At 36.7% G+C, this 13,848-nt stretch overlaps 1 protein-coding gene across 1 annotated transcript in view; it reads right to left on the reverse strand.

Annotated features, from left to right (window-relative positions):
• Positions 1-13,848, reverse strand: part of LOC111146101 (leucine, glutamate and lysine rich 1) — a 173,937-nt gene that overhangs the window by 54,855 nt on the left and 105,234 nt on the right. The window contains exon 7 of the mRNA XM_022501491.1: positions 5,844-5,925. Within this exon, the coding sequence (XP_022357199.1) occupies positions 5,844-5,925 (82 nt within the window). The remainder of the gene's footprint in view (positions 1-5,843; positions 5,926-13,848) is intronic.

Here is a 13,848-nt window from a genome sequence, read left to right on the forward strand (position 1 = left end):
AGAGAGAGAAAGGAGGAGGCCAGGGAAAGGATGAGGAAGAAAGCAATGGGTTTAAATGTTAATCTGGGCAAAGGTTATTTGGGTGTTCTTTGTAGTATTATTATGTTTACAACTTTTTTAAAGTTTTAAGTTATTTCTGAATAAAATATTAGAAAAGAAGGAATAAGGAAGAGTTTCACATACCATTAGAAAACTGGGCAAAGATTATGTTCAGGTGAGTCACAAAAGAAAGAATTCAGAGTCAAATATGCAGGAGTACAGTGTTTCATCAATCAAACTAGTTTTTGGTTTTTTTTGTTTTTTTTTTTTAGTTATTATACCATTAGCTAGGAAGTGGAGAAATGGGTATTTACAAACAATGCTGAGATTATAAATCAGTATAATCTTATTGGAAAGCAATAAGTCATTATGTATTAAAAGCATTAAAATTATTTAAGTTTGATTCTAGCAAAAACTATCCAAAGGAAACACTTGTGTGTGAGTAGATTTATCTATATGAATTTCAAAGTACTTTACTTATAAAAGTGAAAAATTTAGAAATTCTACAAAAACAAAAGCTTAGTAGTTATGATTCACTACACATGAAATACTGTATAGCCATTTAATAGTTATCTATAAATGTATCATGTAATGACATGAAAAATATCATTTTTTAGAACATGTCATATATTTATCACTAACTGAAAATGATACATTATCTAAGTGAAAATATGCTAAAAAATAGACATTACTTAGAAAAAGAAGACTTTAAGAAAAGGTTCTTAGAAGAAGGACTAGAAGGCTTTATCAAAATACAACTAGGATATTCTTTTTTACATATTCCCGTATTTTCCAAGTTTTATTTATTTGCCTTGAAATAAAAAAAAAAATTTTTTAACCTAAAAAAATGCTTTCAGGGACACAAATGGCTTAGTTGTTTAAGCATCCGAATCTTGATTTTTGGCTGGGGTCATAATCTCAGGGTTGTAAGATTGAGCCCTGTGTCAGGCTCTGCATTCAGTGTGTTTAAGATTCTCTCTCCCTCTCCCTCTGCCCCTCACCCCCACCCCACTTGAATGCTTTCTCTCTCTCTCTCTCTCTCTCTAAAAAAAAAAAGGGCTTTGAGCCCAAGGTGATATATTGAATTGTTGAATCACTGTATCATACATGTGAAACTAATATAACACTGCAAATTAACTAATTGGAACGAAAATAAAAACTTTGAAAAATCCTCTGAGGTACAGCATACCCACCACGACATTCACTCCATGTTCAGACTCACATACAACTTTTCTAATCTAGAGGCAGGGACAGTAGAACTTCTTTTAGTGGTTATTTTGCTAACTATATGGACAATTAATCTAGAGAGCCTACTGTCCCAAGGATTCCCCTCACCATGGTCTGCTCCCACCCCCATGCCTATTAAGCCACTCTTTCTATGGTTTACTCTTCATGACACAATGGCTATCTTCATCTTCATTAAAATGGGGAGAGGGGGAACTGGATGGAATAGAAAGAAAGCCTGTATCTCTTTCAACACTACATTCCTTCCTTACTCTCAGCAAATAATGTCAATCTTTTCAAGGGCTTGGAATAAGCCTTCAGGAAGGCCCCTGCTAATCAACATAAAGGAAATAAGGTGAAATAATTGGATGTTTGTCTTGATTTGAAAGGCAAGTTTTGGGGTGCTTCATTCCATTAAGTGTCTGCTTTGGCTCAAGTCATGACCCCAGAGTCCCAGGACTGAGCCCCACATTGGGCTCCCTGCTCAGTGGGGAGTCTGCTTCTCCCTCTGCCCCTTCCCCTGCTTGTGCTCACTCTCTCTCACTTCCTCTCAAATAAGTAAGTAAATAAATAAATAAATGAAATCTTTTTTAAAAGGCAAGTTTCTATACCATTCCACTGCTTCATATGAAATAACCATTTTCTAACTGTCTCTTTGATACTTCCACCCGGCTGTCCAAAAGGCATTCCAAATCGAATACCATCAAAAGCACAGTTTTTTATTTCCCTCGCCCCATATCTATCTCTTCTACAATTTTCACACTTCAATCAAGGACACCAACCCAATAATGACAAGGTAGCCCTTATTTCCTTCTTAAAGTTGAGAAAATGGAGTCTAGAGAGATTAGTGCCACACACGAGGTGACATACTAGTAAACAGCAGAGCGGGAAGCAGTCTGGATCCAGCGCTACTCTAGCGTCTCTCAACTGTCTACCATGATGCTGAAAGTCCCCAAATCTCATCCTTTATTCTTTCCTTTCCAGTCCTCTTGCTCCTCAGTCACATCCACTCCACCAATAAATCCTGTCAGATTGAACTGACACATATTTCTCTCCATCTCCCCACTAATATAGCTTTACACTCAACCAGTCACTTCTCACTTGCATGAGCTCATGCCCTCCCACCTGGTCTCCCCGATTGCTCTTGTACTCTCACTCCTGTCCACTCTCCAGGTAGCTGCCATGCTGACACATTAAAACAAATCAGATGAGTTCACTCTCATGTCAAACATCCTCTAATAGTTTCCCATTGCCCTCCATTATAAATCCAAAATCCTTACTAGGCTCTGACCACACTGGTGTGTTAATTTCTTATTGTTGCTATAACAAATTACCACGACCTTAGTGGTTTACGACAACACAAACTTACCTTATAGTTATAAGGTAAGAAGTCCTAAAATCAAGATATCTCAAGGGCTGTGTTCCTTCTGGTGGTTCCAGGAGAAGATCTGTTTCCTTGCCTTTTCTAGCTTCTAGAGACCACAGTCATTCCTTGGCTTGTGCCCCCTTCTTCTAACCTCAGATCACAACATTCCAAACATTGCTTCCACCTTCACAACTACTTTTGTGACTCTGACCCTCTTTCCTTTTATAAGTATCTCTGCAATTATACTTGTAAGTATTTCCTCTTGTAAGTATCTCTGCAATTACATCAGGCCTGCCCAAATAATCGAGGATAATCTCCCTCTCTCAAAATACTTAATCACATGTGCGAAGTTCCTTTTCTCATATAGAATAACATACTCACAGATTCCAGGGATTAAGCCATGAAAATGTTTGGGTACCATTTTTCTGTCTATCACAACTGGCTTTCCTCGTGTCTTAAACTTGGTCAGCAAGTTCAACGGGCCTTCCTCATGTCATAACTTTTCAAAGCATCATAAATGATCTACCATGTTAGCAAGCATTACTGGTTGCCTTCTAGACATGCACTATAGCTTTCTTCCTGGCCATCAGAGCTCCATTATCATAATGCTGCTTGGTCTATACTAATTGTGTTAGTCTTGTTCCCCTTGCCAGTGATTCATTTAGAAGAGGGTATGTAAAAGGTTCCAGCTAACGAGATGTAAAGAGAGGGACTCTGGGACATTTTTTCATTTCTAAGGAGACACCAGAAAAACAGGCCCTTCCTGTCTCTGGGCAGTTCCATCTGGATGTGGTACCATCTTGTAATCACAAGGGACTTAGTAGTTCTTTCGTAACTCAGTTTTCTTTAAAAATGGATACTTTGCCCATTTCCTAATTTTCGGCAGTTTTTATATAGGGCAGGAAGCACCAGTTTTATAAACTGAAACAAAAGCATTAGCATACCTGCAATTGTATAGTGATGTCCTCCAGCTAATTTGTTTGATGGACTTTAGTGACATCGTATTTCTCACTCCAACTCCAACCTATTCTGACTCTTGTCTTTTCTCAGAATTTATATTATAAATTATGTCAAAAACAATTAATAATGGGGCACCTGGGTGGCTCAGTTGGTTAAGTGTCTGCCTTCAATTTGGGTCATGATCTCAGGGTCCTAGGATTGCGCCCCACATCGAGCCCCACGTCAGGCTCCAGAGCCTACTCCGCCCTCTCCCTCTGCCTGCTGCTCCCCCTACTTGTGCTCTTTTTCCCTTGCTCTGGCTATCTTTTTCTCTCTGTCAAATAAATAAATAAAATCTTTAAAATATATATACATATATATGAGTAACAAAAAATATCACAAAGCATGTTAATTAATATTAAATGGGAATGTGCCTTGTATATATAGAAAATTCTGTGCCAATTTATCAAGTAAAATCAATTCATATCACAACCACTTAGCTTTATTCCTTTTCCTCAGTATGCTTATTTCTGTAGTTAGAATCTCTCCTAACTGCCAGGACTCCACTCCATATGCTAAAGTCTTGGTGGGTCCACAAATTCCCTTTGAGTTGAGTCAGGTACCAACCCTACTCTTCTATTCCTGGAATGTGCTTTTGTCACTTATTGAGATCTAAAAAACCAAAGTCACGCAGTAACCATGACTTGATTAGGTTGCCCTCCACAAGAGACATCCATATGGCCAAAGCCCTCCCTAATGTTACTAGAGGGTGGGGAACAATGGGTTTTTTGGGGGGGGGCGGGGGGTAGGGGAGGTAATCGCATTTGCTTTTTTCATGCTTGTTCTCTTCCAGAAAATCACTTCCTGGGTCCAGTGAATCATCCAAGGACCTCCTGTCCACTCATTCCTTCAACCTCAGCCACTATACACTGATGGTTGAATTATTGTATTTATTGTACTATTAACCACAGTGCTATAAAGCTTGAATATTTGATTTCTTTTGTTTTTCAAAGACAAATTATTTTGCTACAAATAATTCAAGTGTACATTAATTTGGTAAGGTATTTTTGGAATTTGTTCTTCCTTGTGCTGCTAAGAATTTTATTTTATTTTTTTTTAAAGATTTTATTTATTTATTTGACAGATAGAGATCACAAGTAGGCAGAGAGGCAGGCAGAGAGAGAGAGGAAGGGAAGCATGCTCCCCGCTGAGCAGAGAGCCCGATGTGGGGCTCGATCCCAGGACCCTGGGATCATGACCTGAGCCAAAGGCAGAAGCTTTAACCCACTGAGCCACCCAGGCGCCCCTGCTAAGAATTTTATTAAACACATTGTTTTTAGGAGTAGTCCACAGTCAACACAACATCTCGTTGCTAAGCATTCTAAATATTTATATGTCTGATGAGGTTCATTCTTCCAAAATATAGGAACTGAAAACCAGAGCTACCAGATAACATACCACAAAGTAAAAAAAAATTTTTTTTCAAAGATTACATAAATTCTATTTTAGTATTGTAATTATAGATGTGTGATATTTATACCATAAAGTAATTTTTTTAAAGATTTTATCTATTTATTTGACACAGAGAAAGATCACAAGTAGGCAGAGAGGCAGGCAGAGAGAGAGAGAGGAGGAAGCAGGCTCCCTGTTGAGCAGAGAGCCCGATGCAGAACTCGAGGCAGAGCTCAATCCCAGGACCCTGGGATCATGACCCAAGCCGAAGGCAGAGGCTTGAACCCACTGAGCCACCCAGGTGCCCCAATACCATAAAGTAATTTTGGAAACTTCTGAAGTAAATCTATTTCTAAAAGCAGTAGTGCTCTGGATATTTTTCAAGGGCATTTTCTTGTCATCTATTTTTCAATTTTTCTTTCTCACTTATATAAAGTGTAAGTACCCCAGCATTTCAAAGATACTCAAAGATACTTCTTCAAAGATACTCTCTTTTTGAACTTGAAATTGGTAATTGAATGGATAATAAAGAGACACGTTAAGAGAAAAAAAATCAGAATATTTCACATTGAGTTACACTTGAACAATCAGGGAAAGCTTTAATAAATGACTAGGTTAAGTTTCTCATTGAGTGAAATTCTTATTTCATGTATTTAAAAATATTTACATGTCCTTTAATATACAAGACAGGCCAGAAAAGTGCCTGAGAAAAGCAGACCACATTCACAATGAAATCACTGCCAAAAGAGTCACAGAGAACAGATGGTAAGGGTGGGGGAGGTCTTTCTAAAATCTACAGGTTGTTCAATGTTTACCATCTTACATGAGCTTTTCTTTATAGTTGTCAATCTTGGTCACTGCCTTCTGAAGGTTTAGCCCAAGGGCCTCTACTTGACCTTGTAAATCTGAAATGACACAATGTATTCATCTGATTAGTACATTCAAAATGTCCAGATAGTTTCAGAATGTAAACCATATTCTTTGAGAACTGCCACTCAAGTTCCTGCAGCATGCTACAGCTCTTTACTCTGGTTTGCCAAGATATGCAGCCCATCTCTCCAGAAACCCCTCAGAATTAATGGTTTTTGACAGATCTAATTTATTGGTCTCTTTCTGCCCCCAACATCTTGCTAATTTAGCTCTATAGTGAATAGGCTAAATTTTATTAATGTTTTTAAAGGAAATTTATGTTGCTGACACACACATGTATTTCTGATCATGTGGCTCACCTCTGAAACATCTGACTGCCTGAGCTGGCCCTTGTGGCCTGGAACTGAGAAGGATCACTGAGGCCTCCCTGTAGAACTGAAATAGACAAACCATGTGTGAGGCTCCCGGTAAAGAATCTGTTAACTCTGGGTAGCATCTAAGAGGCATTTTAATGACTTTCGAAGCCAAGAAAATAAAAGCAGGAAATTGGCTTCCATGGTCTGGGGAATTCAAGCAGTGTTTGAGAAAGATTATTCAAGCAGCCGTGTCTAACGCGTGTGGATGCAGAACTGAAACTAAAGCAGAAAGAACAAATAGCTTGAATGAAGTAGGTCCTGCCATTAGCCTGTGTATGGGAACTATGATCCGAATCCCCACTGCAATGACAGCCCTTGTTGGCACTCTTGTTGAGAAAAAGGCAGAAAACAAACTTAGATGGACTAACTGGTTTCTATGGAGAAAATAATTTAATACACTGGAACTATAAAAGTCTATGTTACACCTGCTCAGATATGTTTTAATAGTAAACTTTAAAATCTTTATGCATCCATACAAATATATAACATTTCTATATATATCGTCAATCTGCCTTCTTTGATTTGTTTTATGAAGAAGAGCCAGTGCTTTTAAATTAGGAACCAAAACAAAAATCAGAAAACAAATTTACTCTAAATGAATGTTTTAATTAGAATTTGCCAGACATTTAGTATAAATCTTCATGTTTACCCAGGACTTACACATACATTATTTAATTTTATCCCTCAAACCTCTATCTAGGTGCAAATAGCCCCATTTTTCAGATAAGGGGAAAAAAAGGAGATACTCTCTGATTCTCTTGCCTGGTATCTTAAGATATGCTTTTTTTTTTTCCTCTCTTTTTTTTTTTTTTTTTGTCTTTAAGATTTTTATTTATTTATTTGACAGACAGAGACCACAAGTAGGCAGAGAGGCAGGCAGAGAGAGAGGAGGAAGCAGGCTCCCTGCTGAGCAGGGAGCCCGACACGGGGCTCGATCCCAGGACCCTGAGATCATGACCTGAGCCGAAGACAGAGGCTTTAACCCACTGAGCCACCCAGGTGCCCCAAGATATGCTTTTTATTTTTATTTATTTATACTTTTTTTGAAAGAAGGGGAGGGGCAAAGAGAGAGAGAATCTTAAGCAGGCTCCCTGCATAGCATGGAGCCCAAAGCAGGACTCGATCTCATGACCTTGAGATCATGACGTTAGCAGAAATGAAGAGTCGGCTGCTTAACCAACTGAGGCACCCAGGTACCGCTTGCCTAATATCTCACAATGAATTAATGCATTAGCCAACAGTTAAACTGACAGAATGTTTTTAAGTCAACTGAGGGGATCAATTTGAAAGAATGGCCCCTCAAAGTAAACGCCAATAAGGACTTAACTCATAGATAATATTTTGGGGTACCTTTTCCCCAGTTATCAAGTGATATCATTATATGTGGGAAAAGATCACATACATATAGATAATTTATTTTTGAATATGACCTTCTGAAATAAAGCAATCTCTTATGAACACTGCACAATGGATTGTTTTGTCATTAAGTTCATATGGACTTGCAAAGGGGTTCTATTCACACAGGCATAGCCAAAAGATTTCAGCCCATCCTCTGAAGAATAAGGAAGGAAGGTGGTTAGTGTTTGTTGATGGTGCACTCTGTGGCACTGTGCAAAATGCTTTTTCCTCTATCATTTCATTTATAGTCACAACTACCATAAAAAACAAATACATATTTTTACTAATATAGACTCTAAGAAGCTGAGTAAATAGCTAACTTATCAAAGGTGACATAGCTAGTAAGAAGTGCTCCCATGATTAAAACTCAGATTAGACTCATCCTGAAGTCCTTATCTTTCTAACTCTCCTACATGGCTCTCAAATTATAAAAGCTACAAGGGGATATGATATTTGTCTGTGAAACTATGGTTAGTGTAGCTACAGATCTGTTTAACATATCTAAGAATTGTTAAAGGGGCATACTTAAAATAGATGAAAAGTATTTTACATAAAATATGTAGTATATTAGTAGAATGTCTAACTCCAAGAGGGTTTAGATTTAATTTTTGAAAGTTTTAAAAATTAATATAATAAATGAAAGATATTAAGACAAACATGATATCATTGTGACCAATTTTATGAGACTGACTTCAGAGAGAACAATTATGCCTTTTTATTAATGTCCCTCGCTGCTTTCGTCAAAACATAATGTTAAACTAGATGAAGCACGGGTCTGAGCCCATGTAACAAATTTCATGTTATCACTTCCAAATATAGCTATTGTTAAGAGGAAGAACTGATTATCTTGAAAACAAATTCCAAATAATTGGTACTTGATATGTGAATTTTATACAGTTAATTCTCAATCACCCCAAAATTATAATAGTAAATAATAAAAATGGCAGCTAATTAAATCCCTATTTTTATAGCATTTATAGCATTTTAAATCCCTATTTTATAGCATTGAAAAGAGAGAGAGTGCAGGAGAGAGCATAAGAGAGCACAGGGGTGAGGGGCAGAGGGAGAGGGAAAGAGAGAACCTCAAACCGAACCTGAAGTGGAACTCAATGCAGGGCTCGATCTTACCACCCTAAGGTCATGACCTGAGCTGAAATCAAGAGTCAGAGGCTTGACCAACTGAGCCACCCAGGGGCCCTGCTTTGGAAAGTATTCTTAAGCTCACATTTGAATATAAATGTGCATCACAGTTCCAGAATTTACTAGGTTTAAAGGAAAATAAACTACACAATCATGACCCACTCAAGAAAGAAAAAGCTACTGTACTTTCCAGTATTATTCTCTCTGCATACCCACCCAAATCTCCCTTTCTCCCTGGCTCAAGATAAGCATAGATAGCTTAGTCTAATTCACAGTGTCCAGTGAGTAAAGAAGTCACTTCCTTCAGAAAATTTACTGTGTATTTACAGCAACTCTGAGTCAAATAGGGAAAGGGAATAAATGTTTTACTCCACAACACAGAAACCACTGAAGGCTGCCATGTGAAGTAAACAGAAACAGAAAATACAAGTTACATCAACAAAGAAATCACTTTATATAAACAGAGAAGATACCACAGAGAATTGAGGGAAAAAAAGATTCATTATAAATAATCCATAAAGTAAACTGACCAGCAGCGTATAATTAAGAGTTAATGTATTTTCATGGCTGTTTCTTTTTTTTTTTTTTTTTTTTTTTTTTTTTTGCTGTTGCTGTTTTTACTTTTGGTTACATTTTCTCTAAAAAAGAAGCACTAAGAATTATTTTAAAAATACACAGAACTTATTATTACTGTTCTGAATGAGGAGTAAGCATGCTACTGGTTTATTATCAGTTCTAGTAGACTAGCAGGGTCGTTTTGTTTTTAGAAGCAGAGTGCCTAGTTTCTGTCCTCAATAAAGGAGCACAGTTAGGATAAGCACCAGAGAGATTAAGCCACCTGCACAAAACAGCTCCTTCAGTTCCTGAGGCAAGGAGTTCTTAAATAAGTGTATTGTTCTGTGCAGTCCTTCTGTATAGTTAAATAAATTCAACTTCAATTTTCTGTCATTCAGCATGACATTGGATTATGAGGCAAAAGGCCCTAACTGCCTACAAAAAGAAAGGAAGCATTGGCTTTAAACACCATGCAGATGTAAGGCGGAACCCATGGAAACAATCCAAAATTTACAACAGCAAATTCTACTATGATGTGACTGCGTTCTTTGCAGATATTAAATAAGAAGCAAATGATTTTAAATGAACAAGACAAAAAAGAGCTCTTAGCCTCTCTTCATACGAAGCCAGCTGCTTGCTGGATAGCATTACACAGGCATCAGCTTTGGGGTAATTAGTCTTTTAAGAGAATGCTGTTATTCCAAAAGGTTTCTAGAAACTACAAATACAAAAGGTATTCATAGTTAGCTATTTTATAGAAGGATATAAAACATTACAGACACTTGGAGAATATATTTAGCATGACATTTGAGAAAACAATAAATAGAACCTTTATAGTGGAAAGATATTTCAAGTTTAAAGCTTTCTGGATAAACACCAAAAAGAAAAAAAAAATCTGGTTCAAAGTAGAGGAAACTGATTGCAGGTTCAAGAGGCAGAATGAAAGAATAAGCAAGCAGAATTGGCCCCCAGAGATCCCAATCAGGGGAATTTTTTTAAATGAGAAATTGAAGGCTCTATATTTTTTTAAATGGTAGAGATAACTGAGGAAGAGGAAAAACAGAAGTTTGCTATTCCCAGTACGTTCCTATGACAGGGTAACATAAAGGTACATGTAGTGCACGGATCTCTAAAGCCAGACCACCTATTTTCAGACACGGGCTCTGCTTCTATGAGCTGTGTGACTTTAGGTGCATTAGTTTTTTATCTATAAAATGGTGACTACAGCATAGGACTGAGAATTAAGAGATTTAAAATATGTAAAGAGAAGAGTGGCAAGCACATAGTGAGCAGTCCCTGCTAGGTCTTATCATCGGTGGCACTAGTGAGGCCAGAACCTGGCTCCCACCCTCACTTCCTCTCTGAATCTCAGCATTTTTCACCTTGAGGACCTTGTTCTTGCGTTGGGCCAGGTGTCACCAGCTATTACCCTTGTATGGGGAAAGGTGAAAATGAAGGGTTTAACTGCGTATTTTTCTTTAACAATATACAGAGTAACAACAGCCATGTTAAAACTTGTTAAATATGGGTGATGGGTCCACCCACATTTGTTATATTATTCTCTGTATTTTTCTGTGTTTGGCATATTTTATGAAAATATTGTTTGGGGAGGGGTCTTGCTTGCACAGTCATCGATGACAGTATGCTCTGTACTAAGGAGTCTAATCAACTCAGTTCTCTGTGGTCAAGGTACAAAAGAAAACAAGGGTTAGAGACTTGATGTGGAAGTGGGGGACGAGGTTGAAAAGTTAAAGACAACGTATTCACTTCTATGAATAGCTAGCTAGAGGGCTATATAGTAATCGGGAAGTTTGTTAGTTTAATTTTTAAGACATTGGGACATATTATTTAGATTTGGGAATGATCCATTTTAGAGGGAACCATTCTAGAGCATTTGTGAATTTGATGTACACTTTCTAATTTGCTTATGTGTGGAAAAAGAGTACTTTTTGCAAGTGTTTTTAAAAACTACCCAAGTGTTGCTAGGCTATGCATCTCATTTTAATTCTTACTTGTCTTCACTATACATTATTTTGAGACCTACCCATGTAACCATATATAAATGTGATTCATTTCTTTCGGACTGTCATGTAATATCTAATGTGTGTACATGTCACTTTTTACTGATCTAGGCCTTTAGTGATGGAACCTGGTTGCTTGCAACTTGCGTCACCATAAATAATCCTGTGACAAAAGTTTTCACCCCTCTTCTTGAGTACTTATGGGGGAGTTTTTCTGCAGCATGTCCCCCGAACAAACTTATGAGGCCATAGGCAAACACACACTTAATTAATGCCAAAGGGTTCCCAGGATGGAGGAACCAGTGTACATTTCCACCTCACTAAATGAAGGCCCCTGCTTTCCTAATACTTATCAGAAAGAGCTATTTACTTTTTTTTTTTGGTCAATCCACCTAGGGTGCAAGATAGTGTCTCATTGTTGGTTTAATCTGCAGTTCTCTGCTCACTATTGAAGCTGGTCATCTCATTTTACACTTCTTAGTCATTCCTGTCTCTCTTTTCATGATTTGCCTTTTTTCCCCAGTCTCTTTTCTATCTACTCCAATCAAGCTTTCTTCTTCACTCCTCCACAGAAAATAGCTCTTTAAAAAAATTTTTTTAAAGATTTTATTTAAATTCTAGTTAGTTAATATATAGTGTATTATTAGTTTCATGCATAGAATTTAGTGATTCATCAGTTGCATATCATACACAGTGCTCATTACATCATTAACACCCATCACCCAGTTACTCCATCCCCCCACCAGCCTCCCCTCCAGCAACCCTCAGTTTGTTTCCTATGGTTAAGAGTCTCCTAAGCTTTGCCTCCCTCTTTGGTTTTTTTTTTTTTTTATTTTTTTAATCCCTTTTTGTTTTTAATCTTACTTTATTTTCCTTCCCTTCCCCTATGTTCATCTGAAATAGCTCTTTTTAAAGTTATGAATGACATACTATCCTGGCAATTCCAAAATTCAATTCTCTGTTCTTTATAATTCAACCTTTTAGCAGCATTTGACACAACTGTTTACTTCCTCTTTGAAACACTCCTCTTGTCTCCATTAAACTATACTCTCTAGTTTCTTCCCACCTCATTGGCTAATTGTTTCTCAGTCTCTGTTGAGGATCCTTATTCATAGAACACTCCAGGGTTCAGTTTGTAGCCCTTTTCTCTATGTGCATTTTCTCTCTAGTGGATCTCATGTAGTCTCATGGCTTTGAATAACATATATAAAGGTGTCTTTCATCATCATTATCATCACAACTAAGTGCTGAGTACTTACTTTACCAGGCATGTCATTCTATGTGCATTACACTAATTTAATCTTCATAATACAAAATCACTAGAATATAAATTCTGCAAGAGCAGAAACCTTATCTGTTATATTCATAGTATTTGAGATATGGAAGGTATTCAAAAAATAATTGTTGAATGAATAAATGAAATGTTGTAGATAGAAGAAATAAGAATGCCTACAATTAAATGCTTAAATTTATGTATCTAGGGTTTAAAAGACATGGAACAGAAAGAGTTGTGCAGTTTTCATTGATAATATCTAATATGTATCTTGGCATTAAAATGCAAACTTTCTTATAAATAGGTAATTTTATATCACTAGACACTCATTGAGTATCTACTCTGTTATAGGTAGGGTCCATGCAAACTGGATTCAGTCCATAAATACCAGTAGGATATAGTCCTCTGTCCTTAGAGAAATTATAATGAAGTGCCTCCTTTTGCCTTCAAGATGATGAATAATGTTTTAGATAACAAATCAATAACTCCTTTAATCCTAAACCTGTTTTATTTCTCTAATATTTTAAATGACTTTATTTAGCTAGATGGTTAATTATATGGCTGAAATTGCAGGATTTTTGATCAGATATAACTGATGTGAATGAACATACTCAGTATGTTGCATTTAGAGGATATTTATATGTATACATTATTACACCATAGTTTAATGAGCTTAGACTTTTACAAAAGTAAGATCTCACTGAAATTTTTTTAAATGAGCATTAACAGGGGAAACCTTGGCAGATGTAAGAATATATACCAATAATAGAAGAAAGTTCTATAATGAGTATTCAACTGTATCAATTGCAAATTAACATACTTTAACTTTAGCAAACATTTTACAAAGCTCAGATGGTGATATAGCCACTTAGAAAATTCATTTCATTTTAGGGTTTATGTTTCAGAGGTTTGATTCACATCTATTTTGCAACAAGTATACTTGATGTACATTAACATTTTCCACATAATGCCAGAAAGGACTGAAATAACATTTGGAGATTTTAATACATCAGATGCTAGAACAGGTGTGGATATACAGCTAAAAAGTTGTAATTCAGTCCAGATGTAGTTACATTAAACCCAGAAAATTATTTCGCTAGGTGTGTATGGGTAGGAGAGAATAGGAATATGCATTAAATCATGCTAAGGAGATAA

Source organism: Enhydra lutris, unplaced genomic scaffold, assembly GCF_002288905.1.
Source record: "Enhydra lutris kenyoni isolate GAN:26980312 unplaced genomic scaffold, ASM228890v2 scaffoldscaffold2, whole genome shotgun sequence".
Lineage (NCBI taxonomy): Eukaryota > Metazoa > Chordata > Mammalia > Carnivora > Mustelidae > Enhydra > Enhydra lutris.